This window comes from Macaca mulatta, chromosome 5, assembly GCF_049350105.2.
Source record: "Macaca mulatta isolate MMU2019108-1 chromosome 5, T2T-MMU8v2.0, whole genome shotgun sequence".
NCBI classification, from domain to species: Eukaryota; Metazoa; Chordata; class Mammalia; order Primates; family Cercopithecidae; genus Macaca; species Macaca mulatta.
The window spans coordinates 15965734-15993135 of NC_133410.1; the positions used below are offsets into that span (position 1 = coordinate 15965734).

Genomic DNA, 27402 nt, shown 5'->3' on the forward strand with positions numbered 1-27402 from the left:
TCAAGAGAGGTCCTATGTTAGAGTAGTTACAACCTCTGAAGCTAAACTACTGTCTATTTGACCTTGGACAATTTATGTAACCTGTCAGTTTCCAGTTTCCTCATTAGTAAAAGTGCAGATGTTAGTAGGTATTAGTATCATATGATGTGATCATGAGGTTTACTTGAGCCGACGTACAAGCACCTAGTATTAATACTTGCCCAACAGACACTGAAAACTCCAAAGATGCTATTCTATGACTGCCTTTCAGAAAGGTGTATATACCTTTCTGAATACGCCCACAATACACTGTGTATTACGCCCACGATACACTGTGTATTAACCTATCATGGCTCTCTGTTGTAAATGTGGTTTGTAAGTCTCCCTTCATTATCAAATTGTAAGCTTCTAGAAGACAGAAAATATCTTAATCATGTTTATATTTCCAGACGCTGAGACTGTCATTGCCTAAAGTATGCAAATTCTTGAAGGAATGCCTGAATTTTGTTTTAAGCATTAATAGTTGCCTAGGTTCAAATGCATGCGGCCAGAATTTAAATGTTTTTAAAAAAATCTAGGCTCATACTGATTTTTAAAAATTTAAAAAGAAGGAAAACGCCTTGTCAGAAAATGACGAAGGTATTTGTAGTATCTCCGTCCTTTGGGCATTTTTTTTAAATGCTGTGTTCTGACACTTCAAAAAGACATTGTTTTCCTAGGTCAGTTATATTTTGAGGTCCACCCACCAAATCCAGATAAGTAAGTTTATGAATTTTGTTCTTGATCATTTATAAAGTTGGATGTTTGGGGTTGCTTTACATTTTGTTTGCTTGTTCAGAAAGGGGGTGCTCTGTGTTCCTCATGAAAAATGAGTTAATGTGGACAACTGTAATAAAAAGAGATTTATGGCCCTGTTCTCCATATACTTTAAATTAATTTCTTTCTGAATCCCAAATAAAAAGCTAAATGTTTAAAAAAATGCATAGCGTTTAAATCCTACATCATAAGTTACACACCAAAAAGAGAGAAATTTAAATGTGCATTGATTTTAGGCTGATAAGAATCTGTGTTGAATGTGAGTTGAAAGTTCTTTTTTTTTTTTTTTTCTTCTTGGCCTCCTATGAATAGTTAGTTTGCAGCAATTTTTAATTAAAAACAGTTCCCATAGTAAGAAAATGGGGGAAGAAACAGACTTCAAGAAAATAAAATCAGTATAAGAGCCCTACAATTTGTTTTCTGAGGCCATGTAGAAATCCTGAAAAATAAGAGAGTTTGGAAGTTCTCATTTTTAAAACTGCACTTTTGGTTTCATTTAACATTTTCAAAATAGCTTTCCTTTCCACCACCCAGCCCCCTCCCCCACCTCACCAACCCCCTTCAAACAACTAACAAAGTTCTGTTTTTAACACTGAAAATCATTCATAGATCTCAGAGTAGCAGCAACATTTTTCTTTCTAAATTTCTAGCGGGGAGAAACCTCCAAGTTATCACAAAGCATTTTTTTCTTTTTCTCCACCTATCCAAAATAACTAATCTCATTTTAACTAGATTCCATCTGAACATCAATGACACCAAGCTATTCCATGAATAAACATGATGTTACAAAGTGAAACGCTGTGACTAAAGTATATAAAAATGTAGCTGAAAGAAAAGAGAACTAAGAATCCCCCTCCTCCCCACCCCCTCCCCAGGGAGTTTTAGAGTTGAGCTGAGAAGGGGTGAAAATCAGCAGATTTAAATTTCCAGGTCTTCGAACATTTGTAACCTTCATATTAAATCCTGCAAAACTAAAAACTGTAATTCTAATAAAATCCTTGTGCGTACGGCTTCTGATTGTAATCACAGTTTTCTCTTTTGGAAGAGGATGTGTAATATTGATAAAAGAAAAAAACCTCAAAACAGGAAAAATATACAACGGAACTCACACTTTTCTGGTGTTTATGGTATTTAAAAAAAAATAGCATGGTGCCAACATGAGGAACTATATATACTTAAAAATATCTTCACTTAAATGCAGGCAGTTTTGGTCATTTGAATGAGAAAACAAGGTATAGGAAAGTATCTACTCTAACAAAGATTTGTGAACTGTACTTGATAAACTTTCTTAAATTGTATAATAATCTAACATTAGTTAAATCCCTTCACTTACAATGATGTCCACTATAATATTTCTCATATATTTTAGCTATATTTTCATCTCAGAGCTGAGACCTAAAAATGAAAAATATCCATTGTTTTTGCTTTTATTGAAGCTTTTCACAGAACAAATTCTGAAGTCTTCAGGACATATTTTTATATCCTATCTGACTGTATTGCGTGTGCAGTGTTAAAACCATATAATTGTGTGGCTGTATTCTTCCAAAATACATTGGGCACCGCCAAACCATTCAAATACATGAGTTTTGGAAGACATTGGGTCAACTTTTGACAGCATACACAACAGAAAATGTAAACTGCTTTCTGCTGCCTGGGAATTACAGTGAACACAGTGATGCCAAGCTCAGAGTTTTTCTTCATTTCATTTTAAAGGGTGGGGGGAGCACCCACACATTTCTTTATTCAATTCCACTGAGATTCTAATGTTTAAAAGAATTTACTTTTCAGAACACCTAGCAGCATTTAAAACATACTTTTGTTGTTGTTATTGCTGTTTGCTCTTTAATGCATGCCTATTCCTTTACAGAGAGGTGAGGTCTTCTCAGTACTTAGTCACTTGCTTTCCTTTGCCACAAAGATTATGGATCTAAATGACCTCAGATAAAATAAATGTGGGGGATGTGAGATGAGAACTTTAGGGAGAGTGAGAAGCACAGGCCCAAAGCTGCTTCAAGCTCAATAGGAGATACCAGGCCCCAAAAAACTTCAGAAGTGTATTTATCAGGGAAAGTGCTAATATAAATGCATTGGTTTTCAAATTATCTCCTTTTGTCTACTGATTCATTGATTGGCTAGTCAGCAAACGTTTAATGAGTACCTACTTGATCCAGGAACTACTTGCTCTAAGTGCTAGCTTATTACCCAGTTATTTTATTACCATTTGTGATTTTGAACTGAATACCATGAGCAAAGAAATCATGTCTGCACTCTTCACAATACTTTCTCATGCTAAAAAACCAGAAAATCTGAATTTTCAATTAAAGGGACACTGTTGGTAATTTGCAAATGAGGAACCAAGACCTATTCCAACTAGTTTGTAAGAGAAATAATATTAACTCCCAATGCCATGCTCTTTAAACTAAAACTTCCCAGCTTCTGAAGAACTTTGATTTAATTTAATTGGAAGAAAGGCATCGATCCCCATGAGAAAATGCCCTGGGATCAGCCATGGAAGGAGAGTAGGTAAACATCATGGTTCTTTACTAATTTCTTTCCGTATAAAAAAGGAGGTTTCTAGGAAATTTCCAGAAACTTGATTACAATTTCTTCATCACATACTGATTTGCTATATTTTTTTTTCTAGCCAAGTCCATGTTCCAAAAGGAGTGAAGACTTGAGAGCATTACCCAGTGGGGTGTGTGTGTGTGTGTGTGTGTGTGTGTGTGTGTGTGAGAGAGAGAGAGAGAGATTAAGACTTAATGAAATAATACTATATACTGTAGGAGTGGGACCAGAGGAGAGAGAAGGAAGAGGGATGGGTGAGTCACTCTTGCCCAAAATGGTTGTATGCTTTGGCTAAATTCTCAAAGTAATCACTCAAAGGCATATTTGATTTTGCATGTGAATAAACTAATAACTCTTGCTGAGTATCTTTGTATTTTATTCCAATCAATCCCTCTCCAGAACTCAGAAAAGCTTTATCATAAACAACAATTATTGGCAAACGTACAGTGTAACTTTACATGAAAGTTATTTTTTTCAAAGTATATACATCATGATCAAAATTTAATATTTTATGTAAATATTTAAATATCTTAGGAGCAATTGTTTGATTCTCTCTTCTTTTCATGTGAAATAAAAACAAATATATGGTATTGCGTTCATGACAGTATTTTACTGCTTAGCAAAGAAAAAAGAAGTATTGAAGCAATTATTTAAATAATTATTTGAAAAATTATCTAATTAAGGAGGGAAAAATGTAAAGGGTGAGCTCTAGGACACACCAGAAAATAGTTCATAGCACTTTACTGTCACAGGCAGGGAGGTTTAAAAAAATCTTTAAGATTTGTCATAGCAAGCTTTCTTCTCTTGGTTCTTGAGCTATGAAGTAGTCTTTCTCTACTCAGAGCTAAATCTTTAAAAGTAATACCCCATAATCAAAAAGTTAGGAATTCCTGAGTTTAGCTCTCACAAAAAATAATGTGGCATCTTTGCGAAGCATACTGAAAAAGGAGGTCTTTTCAAATGTCTTGTCTCAAATGGGAAACAAACATGGGACCATATTGAATCCTGCAATTTTTTTTTGAGGACAAGAATAGGGAAATCTTGCAGATAAGTCTCCTAGCTCAGACCTAGCCAAGTGCTCAGTAATGGGCAGGAGGGCAGGCAGATATCAGAGAATGCTGCCTGTGATCCTAACTGCAGGAGGATGGAGAAGAATGTCTGCAATTCCTCAAAAACTTTCTAAAATGTAAGGTGGACACAGGTCATTTTTAAATATTGTTGCTCTTCAAGAATTGAGCCATAATAGTCCCTGGCCTCTTTTTTATAACTGATCACACTTTTAAGAGACTATTTTTCCCAAATCTGTATTGCAATTAATGTGTGCCTGAACTATAAGACATTTTCTATCCTCCTAATTCTGAAAGCAGGCTATGTCAACCAATAGTTTATGCAGAGATTTAAGATTCCAACACGCAGTTGCAAAGATCTGAAGGAAATATACAAACTGTAACACACACAAAGCAACATACATAAAACAGCAAGCACAAATATCAGTCACTGCCAACAGTTCACCACCCTAAGCAAAACATAGTTTGCACTTCTGTAGGAGCTACTGGCTTCTAGAAAGAGCAAGGATACCAGCAGTCATAGTTAGCATCTATGGTGTATTAACATATAAAGAAAATAGCAGTCATTAAAGACAACCCAGCTTTTAAAATACATATAAGTCCTTGTCCAGCAGTTAGCCAATCAGAAAGCAGGTCACATCTTGTTAGCTGTATTAAATACATGAAACGTCATGAATTCTCTATGGCTCTGTTGACAATTCAAGCAAGTGTGTTTTATTCTATAATGCCAACTTAATGGAGTCCCTTCCTAGAGTTAAAAGTCAATCTTCAATCTAAAATTCCACCAAAGCTATTCCCTAAAAGCTTTTTGGCATAAATCTTCTGGTATTTGTACTCTGCAGAGAAGACTAAATTCCTAGCAATTTCCACTTCCTAAAGGAACTTTGGTGTACCTATAACAGACTGCTTTTCCGAACACTTCCACAAAGCCCCAACTCACAGGCGGATGGACAGCCCAGCAGCAAGACCTGCCAGCTGAGCTAGCACAGAGAAAAAGTCAACTGACATAAAAGATTTAAATTGCAGGAGGCGAGTCTGGAGTTTTGCATTTAAAAAGTTCTGAAAGTCCTGTTCTCTCTGCTCCCAGAGTTGCTGGCTGCCTAGGAGGCTGAGTCTCCCTCTCTCAGGCACAAGATCTCAAACGTGCAAAAACTACAGCTGACTTGAAAGCTGAACCAGCTCCTGTCCTAAGGTAGAGTGATGGGGGCGGGGGGGGGGGGCAGGGCACGGCCGACAGCAAAAGGAGAAAGTGTAGAGTCCCCTTGCCCCAAGCAACTGGTTTCTGATTTTAACACTGAAATATACTATGTGTCCCTCCAGGGCTAGTTCTGAGAAGTAGGCAGGGTTACTCGTCTGCCCCCCCTTTTACCTCGATTTTGGTGACTTTGAAAAGCAAAGACAGGTCAAAGCAGACTTCCTCTAGGATTTATTTCTATTAAAAAAAATACATATATAGACAGTCATATGCAAACAATCACAAAATTCCTTGGGATTATATCTCAAGAAACACCAACAGGACTGACTCAGAGCCTGCAAAATACCAGAGTTCTGGAAGAGCAACATTTCTGGAAACCTGGCATGTGAATCAAGTGCTGGGTTCTCTCAAGATTCCGGCAGAAACTGTCCCCTGCTACAAGAGTTGCTGTGCCTGGAAACCCAGCGTTCAAACTCGTGGATTCACCCCGGCGCTCATTTCCACATACGTGGTAGTATCAAGTGGGACACTTCCCACGGAATTCAGCCAGAAACCCTAGGAAAAGCTCATGCATAGCTTAACAAAAATACACAAACACATCCCCAAGGTTGAAGTACTTACCTCTGTGCGAGACTGCAGTCTCTTGTTCATCTCATAGATTCGGTACTCTGGCTGTACCATGTATGGTGTATGCCTCCTATAAAATGGGCCGAAAGGAGAAGAATAGAAGGGGTCATGTGGTGTGCTGGACATCTTGCCTGCTTTTCGAAAATCAAGCTAAACAGAGTATCAGTAACGTCCATGCAGAGCACATGGGCTGTGTTCCTCCCAGTACAAAGTAGACGCACGCACACTCGCTCACACACACACAGAGGCAGGCAGGCAGGCAGGCTGAACACGCTGGCTGGGAACTGCTGTCGGAGCCCTCTATAGCAGGAGAGGAGAGGGAGAGGAGAGGAGGGAGGGAAAGAGGGAGGGAGGGAGGGAGGGAGCACGGGAGAGGAGGGAGAGGGAGAGAGCAGGAGATCCAGAGAGGGAGGGAGGTTGGCATGGAGGAAGGGAGAGAAGGAGGGAGGGAGGGAGGGTGGGAGGGAGGGAGGGAGAGAGAGAGAGAGAGAGAAAGAGAGAGAGAGAGAGAGAGGGAGAGAGAGAGAAGCTGGATAGCTTTAGGCACCACTGCTTGTTTTTAAAGAAGCAGTTTGTGGAGAGGTCATTTCCTGTCCACACTGTAGACTAGTTCACAAATATAATTCTCCTCACAGTCTGACAAGAGGTCTAAGGTTTGGTTTTAATTTTTTTCCTCCAGCCAGGACCCTTGGCAGCCTGATTGCTAAGCCTGTTAGCATAGAGGTGGTCTAACCGCTGCACGAGCCTCTCACCCCTGACAACCACACTGTTGTAATGTATCAGAAATGTTGATTACTACAAAATACAGAAACATGGGTACTGTGGTGCCCCAAATTGGGGCCACTGATTCACTCACATGCAGAGATTTATTTCTGCACTAATCTCCCTACGTAGTTTTGCTTTACTTGCTGTTGTTCCAAGGGCTGTTATATTCTTTGCCCTCCACTCCATCTCACCCCCATGTCTCCCCACTCACCCCTCTTTCCAGCCACCTCCCTCTTCTCCCAAGACTTGATTCAGGCCCGTAAGGTGCCTGGGCATTTTCAGGTAAAAACAATCGTTCTGAATGTGCAATGCAGAAAATACACTTAAGGAGAGCAATGGTCTTTTTTCCTAGGAAGGAAAAAAACAAAACAAAACAAAACAAAACAAAAACCCCAAAGCAGACCTCCCAATAAGACAGGAAAAGCAAAAAAGGAGAAAACTGCCACAAAAATGACCATGGAAAATTCAGTTGAGTAGGAAATTGCAAATAATTTAATGGATCATCCCCAGATAACATGTCCAACTCTTGTGGAGACAAAGTCTATATTTTCCAAGATTGGTCAAGTAAACAAATCTTTTCCCAACTGTGGTATATGATAACTATAAGAAACCCCAACAGCCCATGGAAGGGGAAAGAATCTCTATAGAGAATTAAGCGATCTATAAAATAATCAGATTCTGCTAGAACCAACCATAACCAGAGATACGACACTTAAACAAAGCTCAGCCACAGAAAATTTAAATGTATTGAGCTAACACCTAGGTAGGTCAGTGGTATTAAGGAAATAAAGCAAACGACCACCAAAAAGCATGATGAATTCAAGACCTGAATGCAAATGCATGCAAATGAGACATTTCTTCTTTTTAATAAGCAGATTAATTAACTTTCTGCCCCAATCATGGCTTGGGTATCTCCAAGTCACTAGCCAACAGGGGATAAGGTATTGCTAATTCTGCAATTTACACTCTTAAAAATACTCAGACACAGAAAAGTGTATTGCTGTTTTGATCAGTCCTTCTTCATAATTGCATGAAATATTTGCTGAGTCCACCCCAAACTTCCAGCAGCGCAGCCCAACACACTAATGTAGCCTGCCAGGATGAGATTAGGGTAGGTATTACACTAAGGCTGCTTGGAACTTGCGCTAGGAGACCCCAAGGCAGGCGAGAATGCTTGGTTTCAGGTTTCATTACAAATCCAAAAGCTGGACCAAATTTGCTGCAAGGTTTGTCAAAACACACAACCTTCTAAAGACAGGATTTCAAACAATTTTGGCATGATTTATGTTTTGGTATGGCAGCCACTGCAAAACCTAACGGTTCCTTATGTTTAAATTCCCAAACTAAAGACATTCTGAGAGTTTAGTGTCTGCCTGAGTTTGTGCAAGAATGAAAGTAACACCTAGGCAGGCATGTGCAGGCCAATACTAGTAAAAAAAAAAAAAGAAACAGTTCAAAAATCCATTTAGGAAGGCAATCCCTCTCCGAATAAGGTTCCAGTTTGCTCTCATTTGTTTCTGCAGACCATTGCAAATTATAATTGGAAATATTTCTTGCCCTTAATAGCAAAAGACTCATTTCAGAACTATCTGAAACTTGATAATGCTGATCCATATCCCTGATTCTCATCCCGGCTACTTCAGGAGTCTCCGAACGGGTCCCCCTGCCCCCAGATTCACAGGTCTCTTCTAACTTGTGGTCTGTCCTTATTCAAATCAGAATGCGGATTTCAAATAAGTGAAAGCGATCATGTCCCATGTTTTCCCCCTCAGTGTTTCCTGGCTGCCAGCAGGAAAATGTGCAAGTTCCTTAGGAACACGGCATAGAGGGCTCGGTAAGACCCACACTTCTGTGCTCTCTCTTTCTCCCGCTGTCACACACACAAACACACACACACACACTCATTCATTTACTCATTTGTGTGTCCATTCATTTATTTATTTGCTATACTTGATCTTCCTAAACTTACAACCTTTCTCATGCATGGCCACATTTGTACGTCTGTCCCTAGCTTACCTACAAACTGCTACTTATCCTTCTATTCAATTAAATTGTCTCCTCCATAAGCCTTTTTAAATTACACATTCATTTGTTTATTTATTCAACAGATATTCCATTCACAGTGGATAGAGGCAGAGCCAACAGCATGGCCAGAGCACATTTCAACCCTAGCTCCACGTCCTACTTGTTGCGTGAACCTGAGCAAACGACTCAGTCTCTCTGCACCTCAGTTATCTCAGTGCAAGATAAGGACAATGATAGAAACTCGTCTATAAGATTGTTGCTAAGGATTAGCAAATACATCCAAATGCATTAGAACCCTCTCACCTAAACGCTCAAATAATAACACGATAGGCTGGGCGCGGTGGCTCACGCCTGTAATCCCAGCACTTTGGGAGGCTGAGGCGGGCAGATCATGAGGTCAGGAGTTTGAGACCAGCCTGACCAACATGGTGAAACCCTGTATCTACTAAAAATACAAAAATTAGCCTGGTGTGGTGGCGCACGCCTGCCTAGCTACTCAGGAGGCTGAGGCAGGAGAATCGCTTGAACCTGGGAAGCGGAGGTTGCAGTGAGCTGAAATCACACCACTTCACTCCATCCCAGGCGACAGAGCAAGACTGTCTCAAATAATAATAAAAATAATAACAACAACATGATTATTAGGTACCTAATATCTGCTTAGGTCCTAGGGATCATTGGGAGGCCAAGGTGATGTAGCACACAGGCTACCTGCCTTCCTGCCCCTTGCCATCTAGTGAGGGCAAGGAAAAGACAGTGTAGAAGAGCTAGTAAATATTTGGGAACATAATTTTAAACTATAGTGCATGCTCTATTGGAAATAAATAAAATAAAAAGAAGAGATAAAAAAATATCCCCCCCTTGGTATCATCAGTGTAGTTTCTATATTCTTCTATTAGAGGACTTATATTAATACATAAAAGGAACAAATACTGTCACTTGTTCAGCACTTGCTATGTGCCAGCCACTGTGCTGAGTGGTCTACACAATTACTCTTAGTTAATCTCACAATAAATCTATGGAATTGATTTGATTACTATTCCCATTTTACCTAACCGGAAACTGAAGCTATGAGACGCTAAGAAAGTTCTTTGAAGTCATGCAACAAATAAGTGACAGAGACAAGATTCACATCCAGTTTGCCTGACTGCTTGCGTCTTAAGAATTTTGCTGCTCAGAGGTCAGGTCCATCCTCACCTCCAGGGCGTTTCTGTTCTTTGTCCCTGGTGGCCAGCACGGTGCTGAGCCCATAGTAGGTGCTCAGGACACATGGACCTGACTAAATGGAAGAAGAAGCAATGGATAAAGTGACTCCCTTCACTTGGATTTTATTCTTCGTGGTCTTGCTTAGTTTCAGACACTCAATGCCCCCTGCCTCGCTCCGACCCCTGCCCCTGAAGCCCTGCCCTGCCAAATCACCACTCCCATCTTTGTTATTGTCCCAAATCTCCCAGCACAGATTCCTAAATCCACAAGCTAGGAGTTGAATCCTTTGCACCGCCAGGTTACCTGGTTGTCTTTGTCATTCATCTGTTTGTCTTCTTTCTTGCTTCTTGAAGGACCAGATCTTCTTCTGGGTCATGTATGAGCTAAGAAGTGAAGAAAACAAAGTGCGCATTTTAAGATTGTAAATCAGCTCCTTCAGAAAATCATAGAGAATTGCAAGTATGCAGTATTTGTACCCTAGCAAAGAATAAACAAGTCTAACCCCCAACACAACAGTTCCATTACCCCCAAAGATTAAGCCATGTTCATTTACACATCATTTTGTGTGTTGAGTATGAATGAGTTCCCAAAGTCCTCATGCGGACATTCAAGGTGCTCCAAAAGCTGGCCTGCCCTTTATACTTGGGACCTCATTTAGCTACATTCACCATAGGTTTAACCCACAGAGTGATTATTGTTCATTTAAGCAGAAATTCTTACCCACAGTTTAAAAAGTGAAGAATTGGCCGGGTGCGGTGGCTCACGCCTGTAATCCCAACACTTTGGGAGGCCAAGGCGGGCAGACCACGAGGTCAGGAGATGGAGACCATCCTGGCTAACACAGTGAAACCCCATCTCTACTAAAAATACAAAAAAACAAGCCAGGCGTGGTGGCGGGTGCCTGTAGTCCCAGCTACTCGGGAAGCTGAGGCAGGAGAATGGCGTGAACCCGGGAGGTGGAGGTTGCAGTGAGCCGGATCACACCACTGCACTCCAGCCTGGGAGACAGAGCACGACTCTGTCTCAAAAAAAAAAAAAAAAAAAAAAAAAAAAAAAGTGAAGAATTTCACATACAGTCCAGATTTTCATCTTCTCTGAAAAATTATAAGCTCTGATCATCCTTGGCCCCATCCCTGCTGCATGCCAATGTGCAGCGGTGCCAGCGTCTTTGTGCTTGTCTGTTCACCATGGTCTCTGTCACTCTACAGCCGTCCCCTCCAACGCCCCTAATTTCCATTTACCTGCCTGGTTCTTCCAAGTATTTGAAACATTGTTTTTTTTCTTAATCTATCAATTGCATCCTTTCCAAATCCTTCATCCAAGCACTGTTTGCTTCACCCAGTTTTCTTACCACTCTTCAATTCCCCTTCTCTACCCTTCCTTACCTATTTCTTTCTTTCCCTTTTTTTCTTTTTCTTTTTTTTTTTTTTTTCCTTTTCTGAGGTGGAGTTTTTGCTCTGTTGCCCAGGCTGGAGTACAGTGGTGCGATCTTGGCTCACTGCAACCTCCTCTACCTCCTGGGTTCAAGCAAGTCTCCTGCCTCAGCCTCCTGGGTAGATGGGATTACAGGTACCTACCACCATGCCTGGCTGATTTTTGTATTTTTAGTAGAGACAGGGTTTCACCATGTTGGCCAGGCTGGTCTCGAACTCCTGACCTCAGGTGATCTACCCGCTTTGGCCTCCCAAAAAGCTAGGATTACAGGTGTGAGCCACCACACCCGACCATTTCTTATCTATTTCTGTGCCCTATACAATTTCTGCTTCTTCGGTCAATAAGCATTTCACTAATAGGTAAAGGAGGGCTGGGCGCAGTGGCTCACGCCTGTAATCCCAACACTTTGGGAGGCCAAGGGGGGCAGATCACGAGGTCAGGAGATCGAGACCATCCTGGCTAATACGGCGAAACCCTGTCTCTACTGAAAATACAAAAAATTAGCCAGGCGTGGTGGCAGGCGCCTGTAGTCCCAGCTACTCAGAAGGCTGAGGCAGGAGAATGGCATGAACCCGGGAGGCGGAGCTTGCAGTGACCCGAGATTGTCTGCATTCCAGCCTGGGCAACAGAGCGAGACTCCATCTCAAAAAAAAAAAAAAAGGGGTAAAGGCAAGGTAGAGCTGAGATATGGTGCGGAATACAGACAAATGAAAACATAGAAGGCGTGGCAGATTTCAACCCTGGTGCCACCACTTAGCTGTCACGTGAACCTGAGCAAATGGCTCAGTCTCAATGCACCTCAGTCATCTCATTGCAAGATGGGGACAATGATAGAAACTAGTCTATAAGATAGTCACTAAGGATTAGCAAATACATCTGAAAGCATTAGAACCCTCACATCTAAATGCTCAAATAATAACATGATTATTAGGTACCCGACATCTGCTTAGGTGATAGGGATCATTGGGAGTCCAAGGTGATGTGGCACACAGGCTACCTGCCTTCCTGCCCCTTGCCATCTAGTCTCCGCCTTCAGGAAACTTAACGGACATGCAAAACTATGCTTCCTTCATTCCACAAGGTATATACTGAGCCCCTACTATGTACTAAGCACCATGCCAAGTACTGGGAATATTGCCCCAACGACCAAGCCAAAGGAAACACAGAACTAATCCCCTACTCTAGGAGAGAGGTGGTCTAGAATAATTTGTCAGCCATGAACTTTGGAGCCTCACTGCCTTGGCTTGAATCGTGCCTCCTGCATTTAGCTGTGTGACGTTGGCATTTCATCTGTCTCTGCCTCAGTTTTCTCATCTCATCTGTAAAGTGGAACTAACAGCAATCATATGATTCTTACGAGGATGAAATAAGTTAACACATATACGTTTATTAGAACAGTGCCTGGCATTTAGTAAGTCCTCATAATTATTAGTTATTATTAGAAGAGGCGACAGGCATTAACCAATATCAGAAGCACATGGAAAGTGACACTGTGAAGTGGAGAAGACAGGCTGGGATAAGGAGGAGGCATGAGCAGTAGAGATGCGGCAAAAAAAAAAAGTCTAAGGCATAATATGATAGGCATCTCCATATTAATAAACAAAATGCTAATTTACAAAAAGCCTTGAAATAAGGAGGGATCCATTCAAACTAGTGAAATCAAAGAAGGCTTCACAGAGGAGTTGGCATTTGTATTTAGCCTCATAGAGCACCTGGCTCTAATGTCTTCTTGACTAAGCCAAATGTAATAAGAAATTATAATGACTAAGAAAGGCCATAGCCATTGAGAACAGCTTATTTCAAGAGTATCAACAGTGAAATCCAACCCCATAGCACGGATCATTTAATGTTCATTTAATTATTAAACAGGTCATCCCTGAGTACCTGCAATGTGCTGGACCCTCCTCTTTTGGACTCTGTGGGCCCAGATCCTCTCTGACCTCCTACCTTTCCAACCAGTCACAAGACTAAGATGAAAGTTTGAGAAAGTTCATGCCAGGCAAAGGGGACACCACGGGAATGAACATATTTGACATCAAGCAAAGTCAAGCAACTTGGTGAAGGCAGAGAGAGTGAAAAGATGATGAAGCTCAATTCCAGGAGACCTGAAAGTGCCATCTGAAGGAATTTTCAGTTTATTGTCTGGGCACTGGGAAGCCAATAAGCGGTTTGTTCAAGCAAGATGACTTGCTAATACAAGGAGGATAAATTAGATTCAGAGCAACTCAAGAACTGAACTATGCTTTGGGAAGTTGATTTTAGTGAACAAAGTCCCCAGCATACATCTGTTCCAAAAACTCTCTTAGAGCACATGAAACAAAAGACCCAGAACAGAGATTGAATAAGCTCTCATTGTTCTTGGCTACCACCTAGAATTAAAATCTTTTATGACCTTGTGGAATTCTTCAAGGCCATCTTCTAAACAGCACCAGTAGTCATTGTCCAGGCGTCGAAAGTTTATAAATTGAATTCAGGGTTGAGAAGGGCATTGCTGAGTACATCAAAGAGCTTGGAAATCTGTCTCTACCCTGCAGTCTTAGAATTCTCTTGGATTTCCTTTATTGAGGTGTTTGCTGTCATTCTCTAATGTCTTTTTTCTTTTCTTTCTTTTTTTTTTCTTTTCTTTTCTTTTCTTTTTTTTTTTTTTGAGGTGGAGTCTCACTCTGTTGCCCAGGCTGGAGTGCAATGGTGCGATCTTGGCTCACTGCAACCTCTGCCTCCTAGGTTCAAGCAATTCTCCTGCCTCAGCCTCCCAAGTAGCTGGGATTACAGGTGTGCACCACCATGCCCAGCTAATTTTTGTATTTTTAGGGGAGACGGGGTTTCACCATGTTGGCCAGGTTGGTCTCGAACTCCTGACCTCAGGCGGTCCACCGGCCTTGGCCTCACAAAGTGCTGAAAAGGCATGAGCCACCGCACCTGGCTCTAATGTCTTCTTGACTAAGCCAAATGCAATAAGAAGTTATAATGATTAAGAAAGGCCATAGCCATTGAGAACAGCTTATTTCAAGAGTATCAACAGTGAAATCCAACCCCATAGCACAGACCATTTAATGTTCATTTAATTATTAAACAGGTAATCCCTGAGTACCTGCAATGTGCTGGACCCTCCTCTTTTGGACTCTGTGGGCTCAGATCCTCTCTGACCTCCTACCTTTCCAACCACATCTGTGCCTGTATTCACCCAGCCAACACCACCTGCCATGACACTTCTGCTTCATTCCTAGTATATGTCAGATTCTTTCTTCTAGATCGTAGAACCCTCCTCTCTTGGCCTTGGCATGGCTAGCTCCTTCTCAGCTCAAGATGTTACCTTTTCAAAGAGGCCATCCATGATCAAGTTATATAAATAATTTATCCATGCTCCATTACTTTCTCTTATAGAATTCTATTTGTTAGGTCTCTAACATGATCACCATCTGTAATTATGTCTGTATTCGTTATTTACTTGTATATTGCCTGTGTTTACTATGAGATTATAAATTCCACAACTGCTGATGATGTGCTGGTTTTATAGACCAATGTATACAAAATACTGTACACTCAGAATTTTGCATAAGGTCTGGCATACGCAGGAGCTCAGTATATTTTTTGAAAATAAATAGGTGAAATATCTGAATGCATCCCCAGAGCTGCCCTGGCAAATTATATCCCTTAATTCTAGGCCGGGCTATTCATGTAACAGTGATGTATAAAGGCTATTTTTGTTCATTTATTCATGCAATTGGGTACTTACTGTAAGTCAGGTACTGGGAAAACCAACCTGGGCAAATTTGGTAACTTGAGAGACTCCCTTTCCAGGAACCAATTCCCTAGAAAGCCCTTTGTCATCATTAATTATTTCATACCCAGAAGACCTCAGAGCTGCTATTGAGACTTCTGTGATCTACTTCTGACCTATGGGAGACCACGCAGCCAAGTGTCAAGGACCCTGTATTCTCTATCCAGCTCTGAACCTTTCTCACTGTGAGAATTGGGTAAGCCATATCACTGCAGTTAGCTTGAGTTTCCGTATTTGCAAAATGCAGACAATAGCACTAACTTCATAGGGCCCTTACGGAAATTGAGGAACATTTTCTGCCCCTAATAGCCAATAGCTGTTACGAAGTGTCAAGCATTGTTCCAAGCATTTTATAAATATTGATTCATTGAATCCTTACCACTATCCCATAAGAAAAAGACTATTTTGTTCCCACTCTCTAGGTGAGGAAACAGAAGCTCAGAGAGTCTGAGCAACTTGCCATGGGTTGTACAGGTAGTAGCTGGTGGAATGGGAGCTGAATGAGGGGCGTCTGACTCCCCTTGTTGACGCTCCCAGGGGGTCCACAGCCTCTGTTCATCTCCACATTCAACTGTGAGCTGCTTGAGGGCAGGTGACACATGTTTTTCATGAAAGAAGAAAAATATAAATGAGAAAATGAAGAGAGAATATCATTCAAGATTCTTCTGCTTATAGAAAAAAAAAAAACTCCAAATGTCTTAAGCAAAAAAGAAAAAAAAAGTGAATGTATTTGCTTATCTAATTGGAAAAGTCAGAAGCATTTGAGTTCAGGTTCAGTAGGATCCAGGGGCCCTAATTACATCACCAGGACTTGGAACCTGTGGCTGCCCCTGCAGGCAGCCTTTCCTCACTTGCTGGTAGACTCTGCCCATGTGGTGACTGTGGATAAGGCTGGGTTCATATTCTCTCAATTTAGCCCAGCAGAAAGAGAGGTTTCTTTTCCAAGAGTTCCAGCAAAAATCCCAGCTTTGTGTCTCATTGCCTGATTCAGACATAAAAACCAATCTCTGCAGCCAAAGGAGTGGCCAGTCCTGGGTCACATGCCCATTCCCCCAGCCTGGGGCAGATTGACCCTCCTAAATCCAGGGACCCAACAAAATGGCACAGTTCTGTTACCAGAAGGTGAGTGCATTTAGGGGTATAGCCACCCACAAAATATACATTCAAGTCCTAACCCTTAATACCTGTGAATGTGAGATTATTTGTAAATAGTGTCTTAGTGGATGTAATAAAATTAAGATGAAGTCATACTGGAATAGGGCGAGCCCTAAATCTGATGACTAACCTTCTTACAAGGAGAGACACAGACACACAGACACACACATGAAGAGGGAGGCAGAAACCAGAGTGATGCAGCTACAATTCAAGGAACACCAAGGACAGCCAGAAACCACTCGAAGCTGGGAAGAGGCAAGAATGGAGTCTTCCTTAAAGTCTTCAAAGGGGGCGTGGGCTGCCAAGACCTTGATCTTGGACCTCTAGCCTCTAGAACTGTAAGTAAATATATTTCTTATTATTTAAGCCAGTCAGTTTGTGGTACTTCGTTACAGCAACCTTAACAAACTGATAGAGAATGGATATGGGTTCTGCATGCAAAGCCTCTGCTATCCAACCACAAAGAGGCTGACTTGGCTCAAAACAGAAGAGAGTGCAAGGAGACCCTACCTGTTGTCTTTTCCTATACTAACAAGGGTAATAACAATAACGATACTAATGTCATTTACTGATTGCCTACTAATTGTCATGCAAATGTAAGGTCTGGTTATTCACATAAAATTATATCATTGGATCCTCACACTACCCCTGCTGAGTTATCTATGTTTTCCTCTAAGCACAAAGAGCTATCAAACAGGAATAGGGTCCTCCTTCTTCTATTTAGGTAAGATATTAATCTTTATATGAACCTTCCCTCTAAATCTCAAATCTCTCTCTCTCTCTCTCTCTCTCTCTCTCTCTCTCTCTCTCTCTCACAGACACACACACACACACACACACACACACACACACACAGCCATACCACTAAACTGTGCTTGTCCCCAAATGGGTGGCAAATATTTACAATAAATGACAGCCTTTTAAAAATTTTGTTCTAACTTACTAAAAATTATTATCTGTGGTATCGTGATTGTCTCCTTGTGCTCTGGTTTATCAGAACTAACTTTGAGCCATTCCCCTGCCTGATCTGCCAGAGCTGCTGTCACTCATCCTGATTTCAGCCATGCGCCTCCTGCCTCTCTTTCCCTCCCCTAGAGCTTTGTGAGCAGGCTCATGGATCCGCCGCTGACACCAGGACTCCTCCGGACACCCTGGAGGCTGGAGAAAGACAGTGCGCTGCACAAAGTCTCACACAGCCTGCCAAGGACAAACTTCCTCTGCGCGACTTGGACCTGGACAATCGTTCTCTGACAAAGGAATCCCCAAGCCTGCGCCTTCGTGGAATTGACTTTTGAGTCCCTTTATTATTAAGACTGACATCTGAAGCACATGTATGTTTTTCTTTCATAAAAGCTCTACCCTAATCCAAGATCAAACAATTTATTTTGAGAATAACTGTACAGAATGGTACATTTTCCAGAACCAAACAGGTTTCTCCTGTCATTTGCCATCGCCTTTGAAGTATTTAATAGCGGAGGTAACTTGGAGAAATGACTGTGTTCCTGAAAACTGCAGTTACTCTTGCTCCTGTTTGCAAGGGACTTATCATTTACTCACTGCTTTTATCAGTCTACTTTTTGCTTTTATCTGCTTTGTTTCCCAAGCGAATTATCATTCATAGTTTTCTACACATCATTTCTAAGAGCCATCGAGGATTTCCTTCTGGGAATGGACCTTAACTGATGTCAATGTCCCTTGCCGTTGACATTTGCATTATTTGCAATTTTTCTCTAATACAGCAATCCTTGATAAATATCCTTATATCTCTTTGTATATCCATATGTGTCCACATCAAAACTCTAAAAGTAAAATCATTTTAAGGCAAGGGGCATGGGGTTTGTAAACCTTTTTTTACATATTGCTGAATTGCCCTATAAATGAGTTCTACGGATATAGTCCCACCAGTAATTTTTAATTTTGATTTCATTTTTATGTTGATGAGCATGAAACACAATTATGAAGAAAACTCATGCAATACTTCAAAGTATGAAGCAAAATGTGAAATGCACCTGATTTTCTCCACTGTACAGGTTGTACAGAAGGACCTAGCAGCTCATCTCTTTGTGCATGGGCTGAGTTCTCCAGTCACCATGCCTCCACTGGGAGCTAGTGGAAGGAAACCCACCGAATGGGTGCAAAGCACTATAGCTGACAAATCGTTGGGTGTTTTCTAACTTTTCACAATCATAAACAACAGGGCAAAGAATTCCCTGGCATTCATCCTTCAGCACTGGACATAAATGCCACTTCTTTTTTTTTTGAGAGAGTCTCACTCTGTCGCCCAGGCTGGAGTGCAATGGTGTGATTTCAGCTCACTGCAACCTCCGCCTCCCGGGTTCAAGAGATTCCCAAGTAGCTTGAACTACAGGCCCACCATGCCTAGCTAATTTTTGTATTTTTAGTAGAGACAGGGTTTCACTGTGTTGGCCTGGCTGGTCTCTAACTCCCAACCTCAGGTGAACTGCCCACCTTGGTCTCTCAAAGTGCTGGGATTACAGGCATGAGCCACCATGCCCGGCCCAGAAATGCCACTTCTTGAGCATGCTTTCCTTGACTCCCTAACCTATATTTCAATCTTTTCTTTGATTCATTAACTTGAGTAAGAGGTTCTGAGCCCTATGCCTGGAAACTTGCACCCACAGAGTATCGTGTACTTAGCACATCTTGACAAACTAGGTTTGGATGCATTTGTTGATATGTGGCGAACTTTTCAAAACATGCAACATGATGCAAGATATGTTATCAGTGACAAGTTAATATCAAAACGAATCAATATTCTATGGACACAATGGCCTGTATGTTCAATTGAAATGGATAAACATTTGTTGTCACCACAGTGCATCAGATCTGCTAGGCAAGTGTTGGAAATGGTGATGGTTAATATTATATGTCAACTTGACTGGGCCACTGGGTGCCCAGACGGTTGAGCAAACGTTATTCTGAATGTGTTGTGCAGGTGTTTCTGGATGACACTACCATTTGAATTGGAAGACTGGGTCAGCAGGTTGAAGGGAATCACCCCGCATTCCTGAGGAAACTCAATGGCCTCCCTGAGGCAGGTGCTGTGCAGGACAATGCTGAGTCTCCTTAGGACCCATCTCACAGTTCCTGTTTGCTTCTAGACCTGTAAGCAGACGCAAGTCCCAGCAGCCCTACAAGTGAGGGACACAGTGTGACCCCTGAGGAGTGCACTGCACTCCAAAAGAAAGACTTGAGTTTTCTAATGACAAGGACAGAAATCCAGAACATGTGTGGGAATGCATAGTAAGGGATGGGACAATGGTTAAAGTTGGCTTGGGCTGAATTTATTGGTGTGGACTCACTGAGAGATTCTGCATTGAATGCTGCAGCTCAGGGAGTCAGAAAGGGCTCTAGCAGTTTGGCTGTTTGGTTGTTTGGTTGGTTGTTTGGTTGGTTGGTTGTTTGGTTGGCTGTTTGGCTGTTTGGCTGTTTGGTTGTTTGGTTGGTTGTTTGGTTGTTTGGTTGTTTGGTTGGCTGTTTGGCTGTTTGGCTGTTTGGTTGTTTGGTTGTTTGGTTGTTTGGCTGTTTGGTTGTTTGGTTGGTTGGTTGTTTGGTTGTTTGGTTGGTTGGTTGTTTGGTTGGTTGGTTGGTTGGTTGGTTGGCTGTTTGGTTGTTTGGTTGTTTGGTTGGTTGTTTGGTTGTTTGGCAGTTTGGCTGTTTGGTTGTTTGGTTGTTTGGCTGTTTGGTTGTTTGGTTGGTTGGTTGGTTGGTTGTTTGTTTGGTTGTTTGGTTGGCTGTTTGGCTGTTTGGCTGTTTGGTTGTTTGGCTGTTTGGTTGTTTGGTTGGTTGGTTGTTTGGTTGGTTGGTTGGTTGGTTGGTTGGTTGGTTGGCTGGAACATGGACCAAAGGGTGGGCCACAGTGACTGAGTTGGAAATGTCAGAACGGTTTTGATTTAAAGTAGAAAAAGGGATACAAAGCTTAGGGAGATGGAATGTTAAGGTGGATTCACCATTTAAAACCAACTCACTCACACTGGAAGGGTCCAAAGACCGTTTCACCACAACTTTGAGAAATAAACTCATGTGAGGAGCCTCAGCGTCCTTGGAAAACCATCCCACAGCTGCTTTTCTACATAGGGCAGGTCTTACAGTGGAACTTCAGTTACTGAATTGGGAAACCTAAATGCAATGGGTGTGATTGCATCCTGTGGTGGCAGGGGCCACGTGGCAGCATCAACCACCTGAGGCCAGGTGAACGTGGCCACTGTCTGGCACAGCAGAGTCAAAGCAGCCCTCAGAGCAGCCTGACTCACACTGACCCATGAGGCTAATTGATCACGCTGTTCCTAGAAGTGAAATAGACAGGAAGCCCACTAAATTCTTACTTGATGTGTATAAGCAAATTCTAGGTTGAGAGAACAAAAGTCTAACTCGAATCATAAAATCAGAGTCATGGCTCTTCAGTTCACTCAAGGGGAGACCAGTGTTGTGGGGTACATGGAGATTTCCCTTCTAAGGCAGAGAATACATTGATGCATCTGGCCCCACGCCTGCAAGTGAAAAGGAGACACAATGCCTGGTAGGCCTCTGTGGCGTTTGGAGGCAGTATATTTCTCACTTGGGTGCATTAGTCCAACTCATTTACTGGGTGAACCAAAAAGCTGCTAATTTGAAGGGCACAGAACAAGAGAAGGCTCTACAGCAGGTCCTGGCTGCTGTGCAACCTGCTCTGCCACTTGGACCATACGATCCAACAGATTCAACAGTGCTTGGCGTCTCCATGGCAGATGGACAAAGAATGCTGTCTGGAGTCTTTAGCAGGCCCATTAGGTGAATCACAGCACAGGCCCCCAGGATTTTGAAGCAAGCCCTGCCATCCACTGTGGTGAACTACACTTGTTTTGAGAAATAGCCCTTGGCCTGCCATCAAGCCTTAGTAGAGACTGAACCATGAGCCAGCAAGTTACCGTGGGGCCTGAGTTGACCATAAGGAATTGAGTGTTAGCTGGCCTACCAAGCTATAAATGGAGGCATGCACAGCAGCACTCCATTATCCAATGGAAGTGGTGTATACATGATGGGGTCTGAGCAGGTCGTGAAGGCACAAGTAATTTACATGAAGTGTCCCAAATGCCATGGTCCCCAGTTCTGCTACACTGCCTTTTCTTTCCCAGTTTGGACCTATGACCTCATGGGGAGTCCCCTACAATCAGTTGACAGAGAAAGAAAAGGCTCGGGACAGGTTTACCGATGGTTCTGCAAGACGTGCAGGCACCACTGAGTGTGGACAGCTGCAGCACCGCAGCTCCTTCCTGGGGCATCCTGAAGGACAGTGGTGGACGGAAATCCTTCCAGTGGGCAGAATTTTAAGCAACGCATCTGGTTGTTTATTTTGCCAGGAAAAAGTAACAGCCAGATGTGCGATTATATACAATTCATGGGCTGCTTCCATTGGTTTGGCTGGATAATTGAGGACTTAAAAAGATCGTGGTTGGAAAACTGGTGACAAGGAAATCTGGGAAAGAGATATGTGGATATACCTCTTTGACTGGGCATAAAACAGGAAGATATGTTAGTTCCATGTGAATGCTCATCAAAGGGGGACCCCCGGCAGAAGAGGGTTTTAATATTCAAGGGCATAGGGTGATGTAGTCTGTGAGTACCAGTCAGCCTCTCTTCCCAGGCAACCCTATCATCACCCAATAGGCTCATGTATGAAGTGACCATGGTGTCGGGGATGGAGGCTATGCATGGACTCAGCAACATGGACTTCCACTCACCAAGGCCAATCTGATTACGGCCTCTGCTGGGAGCCCAATCTGCCAGCAGCAGAGACCAACACTGAGTCCTCAATATGGCACCATTCCTTGAGGTGATCAGCCTACCACCTTGCAGCAGGTTAATTACATTGGACCATTTCCACCATGGAACGGATAGTGTTTCATTCTTAATAGAATATATACTTACTCCGGAGATGAATATATCTTTTCTGCATGCAATGCTGCTGCCAAAATGACCATCCATGGACTTACAGAATGCCTTATCCATCATAATGGCATCCTATAGAGTATTTCTTCTGATCAAGGAACTCACTTCACAAGAAAGTGTGGTAGTGGGTGCATGTTCATGGAATTCACTGATCTTCCCACATTCCCCACCATCCTCTAGGAGTTGCATTGATAGATCAGTGAAATGGCCTGTTGAAAACTCAGTAACAGTGTCAGCTAGGTGGCAGTACCAGGCAGGGCTGGGGCAAGGCTTTCTAAAAGACTGTATAAATCTCTGAATCAGCAGCCAGTATATAGTACTGTTCCTCCCATAACCAGGATTCATGGGTCCAGGAACCAAAGGGTAGAAATAAGAGTGTCACCATTCACTATAACCTTTAGTGTCCCACTAGCAACATTTTTGCTTTCTGTTCCTGCAACCTCTTCTCTGCTGGCCTAGAGGTCTTAGTTCTCCCTTAGTTCCAAAGGGAGAAGTTCTTCCATGAGGAGACAAAAAAATGATTATTTTGAACTGGAAGTTAAGACTCCCACCCAGCCATTTAGGGCTCCTCATGACCCCAAATCAATCAACAGGCAAAGAAGTGGTTTTTGTACTGCCTGGGGTGAGTGATCGTGACTTCCAAGGGGAAACTGAACTGCTGCTCCACTATGGATGTATGGAAGGTAGGAGATTCCTTAGCATGTCTCTTAGTATCACCATGTCCTGTGATTAACACCCATGAAGAGTGACCCAATCCAGGGAGGACTACAAATAGCTCAGAACCTTCAGAAATGAAAGTTTGGGCCACCCCAACAGGTAAAGAACCACAGCCAACCGAGGTGTTTGCTGAAGGCAAGAGGAATACAGAATGGGTAGTGGAAAAAGGTCATTATGAACACTGGCTACAGCCATGTGACCAGTTACAGAAATGAAGACTGTCATTGTCATGAGTATTTTTTCCTTATTTTGTTACAAGTATGTCTGTGTGTGTGTGTGTGCATTAAGCAAAAATTGTTTTCTTTCCTCTCTTATCTTATTACGTATTACAAGATGTGTTGACTTTATAATAAAGTATTTAATATTGTTAACTACATCATAATTTATATGTCATAAAATAGCAAGAAGAAGAGTTAACATCACTCAAGGACTTTATTTCCTCTTCTATGGAAGGGGTTAGTGCATTTCTGGTTGTACATATGATAGTTGTATAACATTTGGGGGAACTTTGACCTTTTAATTGTGTTTATTTGGAGAATAAGCGTGATTTAAGAAGATGTGTGTGGGTGCCAAGTTGACAAGGGGTGGACTTGTGATTGTTAATTCTCTGTGAACTTGACGGGGCCATGGAATGCCCATGTATCTTGTTAAGCCTTATTTCTGGGTGTGTTGGTGAGGGTGTTTCTGGAAGAGATTAGCATTCGAGTTAGTGGACTGAGTAGAACAGATGGCCCTTCCCAGTGTGGGCGGGCATTATCCAGTCACTGAAGGCTTGTATAGAATAAATGGTGAGCATTAACTAAATCATGTATCATGACTGTTTAAGATGTTAACATTAGGTGAAGCTTGATGAAGGGTATACAGCAATTCTCTGTACTATTTTTGCAACTTTTTGTAAGTCCAAAATTTACACAAATGTAAATTCTAAATCACACCACATGGTGCCATAAAAGATAAGTGTGTGTATAGATCCTATACACACACTTATTTTTTATGTTTGGCACAAACATTTCTAGCAATATTTAACAGAAAAATACTCATTCGTATTTGCTTTATTTAAAAATAAAACTTGTGGTTGTCATTTACTTTTCTAGTTCAGGGAGTAAGTGGGTTACCACCTCTCAGTCACTGAATGACATTAATTTTGCCTTTGGAGTATTTATTATAGCAGTGTGTTTCCTCGAACAAGTGAAAAATTTTGGAATCCCTTTTATTCACCATGTAAATGGCAACACGGTCATCTTAGAATTCCACAATGTGTCAAGCTTCAGTAGTCAACATGGTCAGTGACCCAGATCTTAGACCACATCCCCTTGAGAGGAAGATATTCTTCTGAGCCTAAAATGTTGAAGATGTTTCTCTTTTGCTGCTGACGTCTTCATATAGGTTGTTTGCTTCAACCCCTGCTATGCTAAACTCTAAGGCACAATCCCAATGATTTTGCTATATGTGAATTTCAATGTGTTAGTTTCCCTAATTTAAAAAATAAGCTCCTCATCTACTGGAACCTGGTTTGACTGCACATTTTTCTTTCCAATGTGTTTACTGCAGAAGAATTTGAGCCATACATTTTAGCTACTTGTAGGACTCTGCTTAAGGTTATGGTGAAATTGGACAATTTCCCAAGATTCAGGTTGTGGGTTTTGGGGACGGTGCTGTAAGAGCGGTCCGGAGAATCCGGCTTTGGAAACTAGATCATCACTCAAGGGGAAGGGGACAGTGGCCCTACAGATTGGTGTGGTCAGTATATGGACAACAGAAAGTGGCACGCCGACCCTCGTATCTGGAGTATGATTGCTTATTTAGAATCAAACAATGAAAACAAACAAAATCAAAGAGATGACATGAGCAGATCCATTGATGACCCACCTCTTTAAAAATGACACAAAGTTCCGGCCCCCTTACCCCAGTCAGAACAGCCGGTTTCCCTCCTGCACATTCCCCACTCTTGAAGCAGGTAATGGCCTGACTGCACAGTGATTTCCCTTGAGCGAGGGCGGTACCTGGGGAGCTTGCGGTGTGACTGCCTCAGCGCCTCCTGTCTCCCTCTAGTGACAGCCTCAGGGAGGGCAAGCACACGAACGTAAATTCTAAATCACACTACAGGGTGCCCTTGTTTAAAGTTCTCCAATGTCTCCTCATCACTTAGAATAAACCCTAGTTATTTATCAGACTCTGTGAGGCCACTCACTACTGGACCCTGTGTACATCTCTGAGCGCGTCTATGTCTTTCCTCTTCCCAATACTTCCGCCTTCCTTCTGACTTCAAATACGCCAAACTAGAGTTCCCTTTAAGATCTTTGTACCTGCTTTTTACTCTCTGGGATTCTCTTTTCCCCAGACTCTAAGTCTACCTTCTGATCATCATTCAGGTGTCATCTTAAACACCACCTCTTCATCGGAGTCTTCCCTAACGACTCAGTCTACAGAAACCCTCTTTCTTCATTGCACAGCCATATTTGATTTGATTTGATTTATTTATTTATTTATTTTGAGACAGAATCTTGCTCTGTCACCCAGGCTGGAGTGCAGTGGCGCGATCTCGGCTCACTGCAAGCTCTGCCTCCCGGGTTCACACCATTCTCCTGCCTCAGCCTCCCTAGTAGCTGGGACTACAGGTGCGCGCTACCACGCCCGGTTAATTTTTTTGTATTTTTAGTAGAGATGGGGTTTCACTGTATTAGCCAGGATGGTCTCGATCTCCTGACCTCGTGATCTGCCCGCTTCGGCCTCCCAAAGTGCTGGGATTACAGGGATGAGCCACCGCGCCCATGCACAGTCATATTTTATTAGTTCTTCATGGAATTCATCATTACCCGACATTTTCTTGTTTAACTTTGTGTTTACTTCTTTTGCAACCTAAATGGAAGCTCCATGAAAGAACACTGCTTTCTTTGTTCAGCTTTATATTCGTAGGGTTTAAACTAGTGACTGACAGAGGGTTATGGGGCTTAATATGTATTTAGTAATGAATTGATTCTGCCACTTTCCTAACCAGCATCATGGCAGATAGAAATAATGATTTATGGTAGTCTTCCCTCTGTCTCTACTGCATTTAAAGGACTACTGCCTGGAGATCTTGAACTCATCCCTCATTCAAAAGTAAATTCCAGTCCGGACGCAGTGGCTCACGCCTGTAATCCCAGCACTTTGAGAGGTTGAGGTGGGTGGATTACTTGAGCTCAGGAATTTGAGACCAGCCTGATCAACATGGTGAAACCCTGTCTCTCCTAAAAATACAAAATTAGCCGAGGGTGGTAGTGCACGCCTGAAATCCCATCTTCTTGGGAGGCTTAGGCAGGAGAATCGCTTGAATCTGGGAGGCAGAGGTTGCAGTGAGCCAAGATCGCACCATTGCACTCTAGCCTCGACAGTAAGAGGGCAACTCTGTCAAAAAAAAAAAAAAAAAAAAAAAAAAAAAGGGCAGGGAGAATATTTAAAGAAGGATATTCTTATAATATTGCAATGAGGAAAAAAATCTCAATGGGAATTTTCCAAAGTCAAGCATAAGACCTGGAAGTCAATGGAGAAAGAATTGACAATTACGGCAATAAAATCATTGTTTGTGTAACACAGTAAGCCAAGTTAAGAGATAAATAAAATATCTGGTGGCAATATTTGCAAAATAAATGAATAAAGATTAATAGCCTTATTTTTTTTTTAAAAAAAAGCATATCTCAATAGGAAAATGAAAACAATCCTATAGAAAATGAACATTAGATTTAAACCAACAATTCACACAGTACACATAACCACTGAGAATACAGAAAGACATTCAACCTCACTTATAATCAAGAAAAGGAAAATCAACATAAAATACTGGTTCCTGTTAGATTAACAACAGAAAAGGTTCGCATCTGTCGGGGAGGTAGAGGAATGGCCGTGGTAATCACTGGGGAAGAGTATGGATGGGTCCTGTCCTTTTGGAAGACAATTTGTCAGTGTCCACCAAAATGTACAATGTACAGATATAATAATTTCACAGTTATGTGTTTTGTAATAACTGACATTTCTTTGACTACAAGTGAGATTAACTATTTTCATGATAATCATTCATCTGTATATTTTTCTATTCTCAACTTGCCTGCTTATGGCCTTTGCCTGCTTTCCTACCATTAGATCAT

General features: G+C 41.9%; 1 protein-coding gene and 1 long non-coding RNA gene across 33 annotated transcripts in view; both read right to left on the minus strand.

The window, feature by feature from the left end:
• The window catches only part of LDB2 (LIM domain binding 2), a 391560-nt gene extending 384983 nt beyond the window's left edge, over positions 1 to 6577 (minus strand). For 31 of the 32 annotated variants that reach the window (XM_015138036.3, XM_078001917.1, XM_078001912.1 and 28 more), the window contains exon 1: positions 6244 to 6538. In XM_015138036.3, the coding sequence (XP_014993522.1) occupies positions 6244 to 6375 (132 nt within the window). In that variant the 5' untranslated portion in view covers positions 6376 to 6538. 32 annotated transcript variants of the gene reach the window in all.
• A 3957-nt stretch (positions 6578 to 10534) lies between these two features.
• Positions 10535 to 27402, minus strand: part of LOC106998275 (uncharacterized) — a 167462-nt gene continuing 150594 nt past the window's right edge. The window contains exon 5 of the long non-coding RNA XR_003729569.2: positions 10535 to 10625. This is a non-coding gene — a long non-coding RNA (uncharacterized LOC106998275). The remainder of the gene's footprint in view (positions 10626 to 27402) is intronic.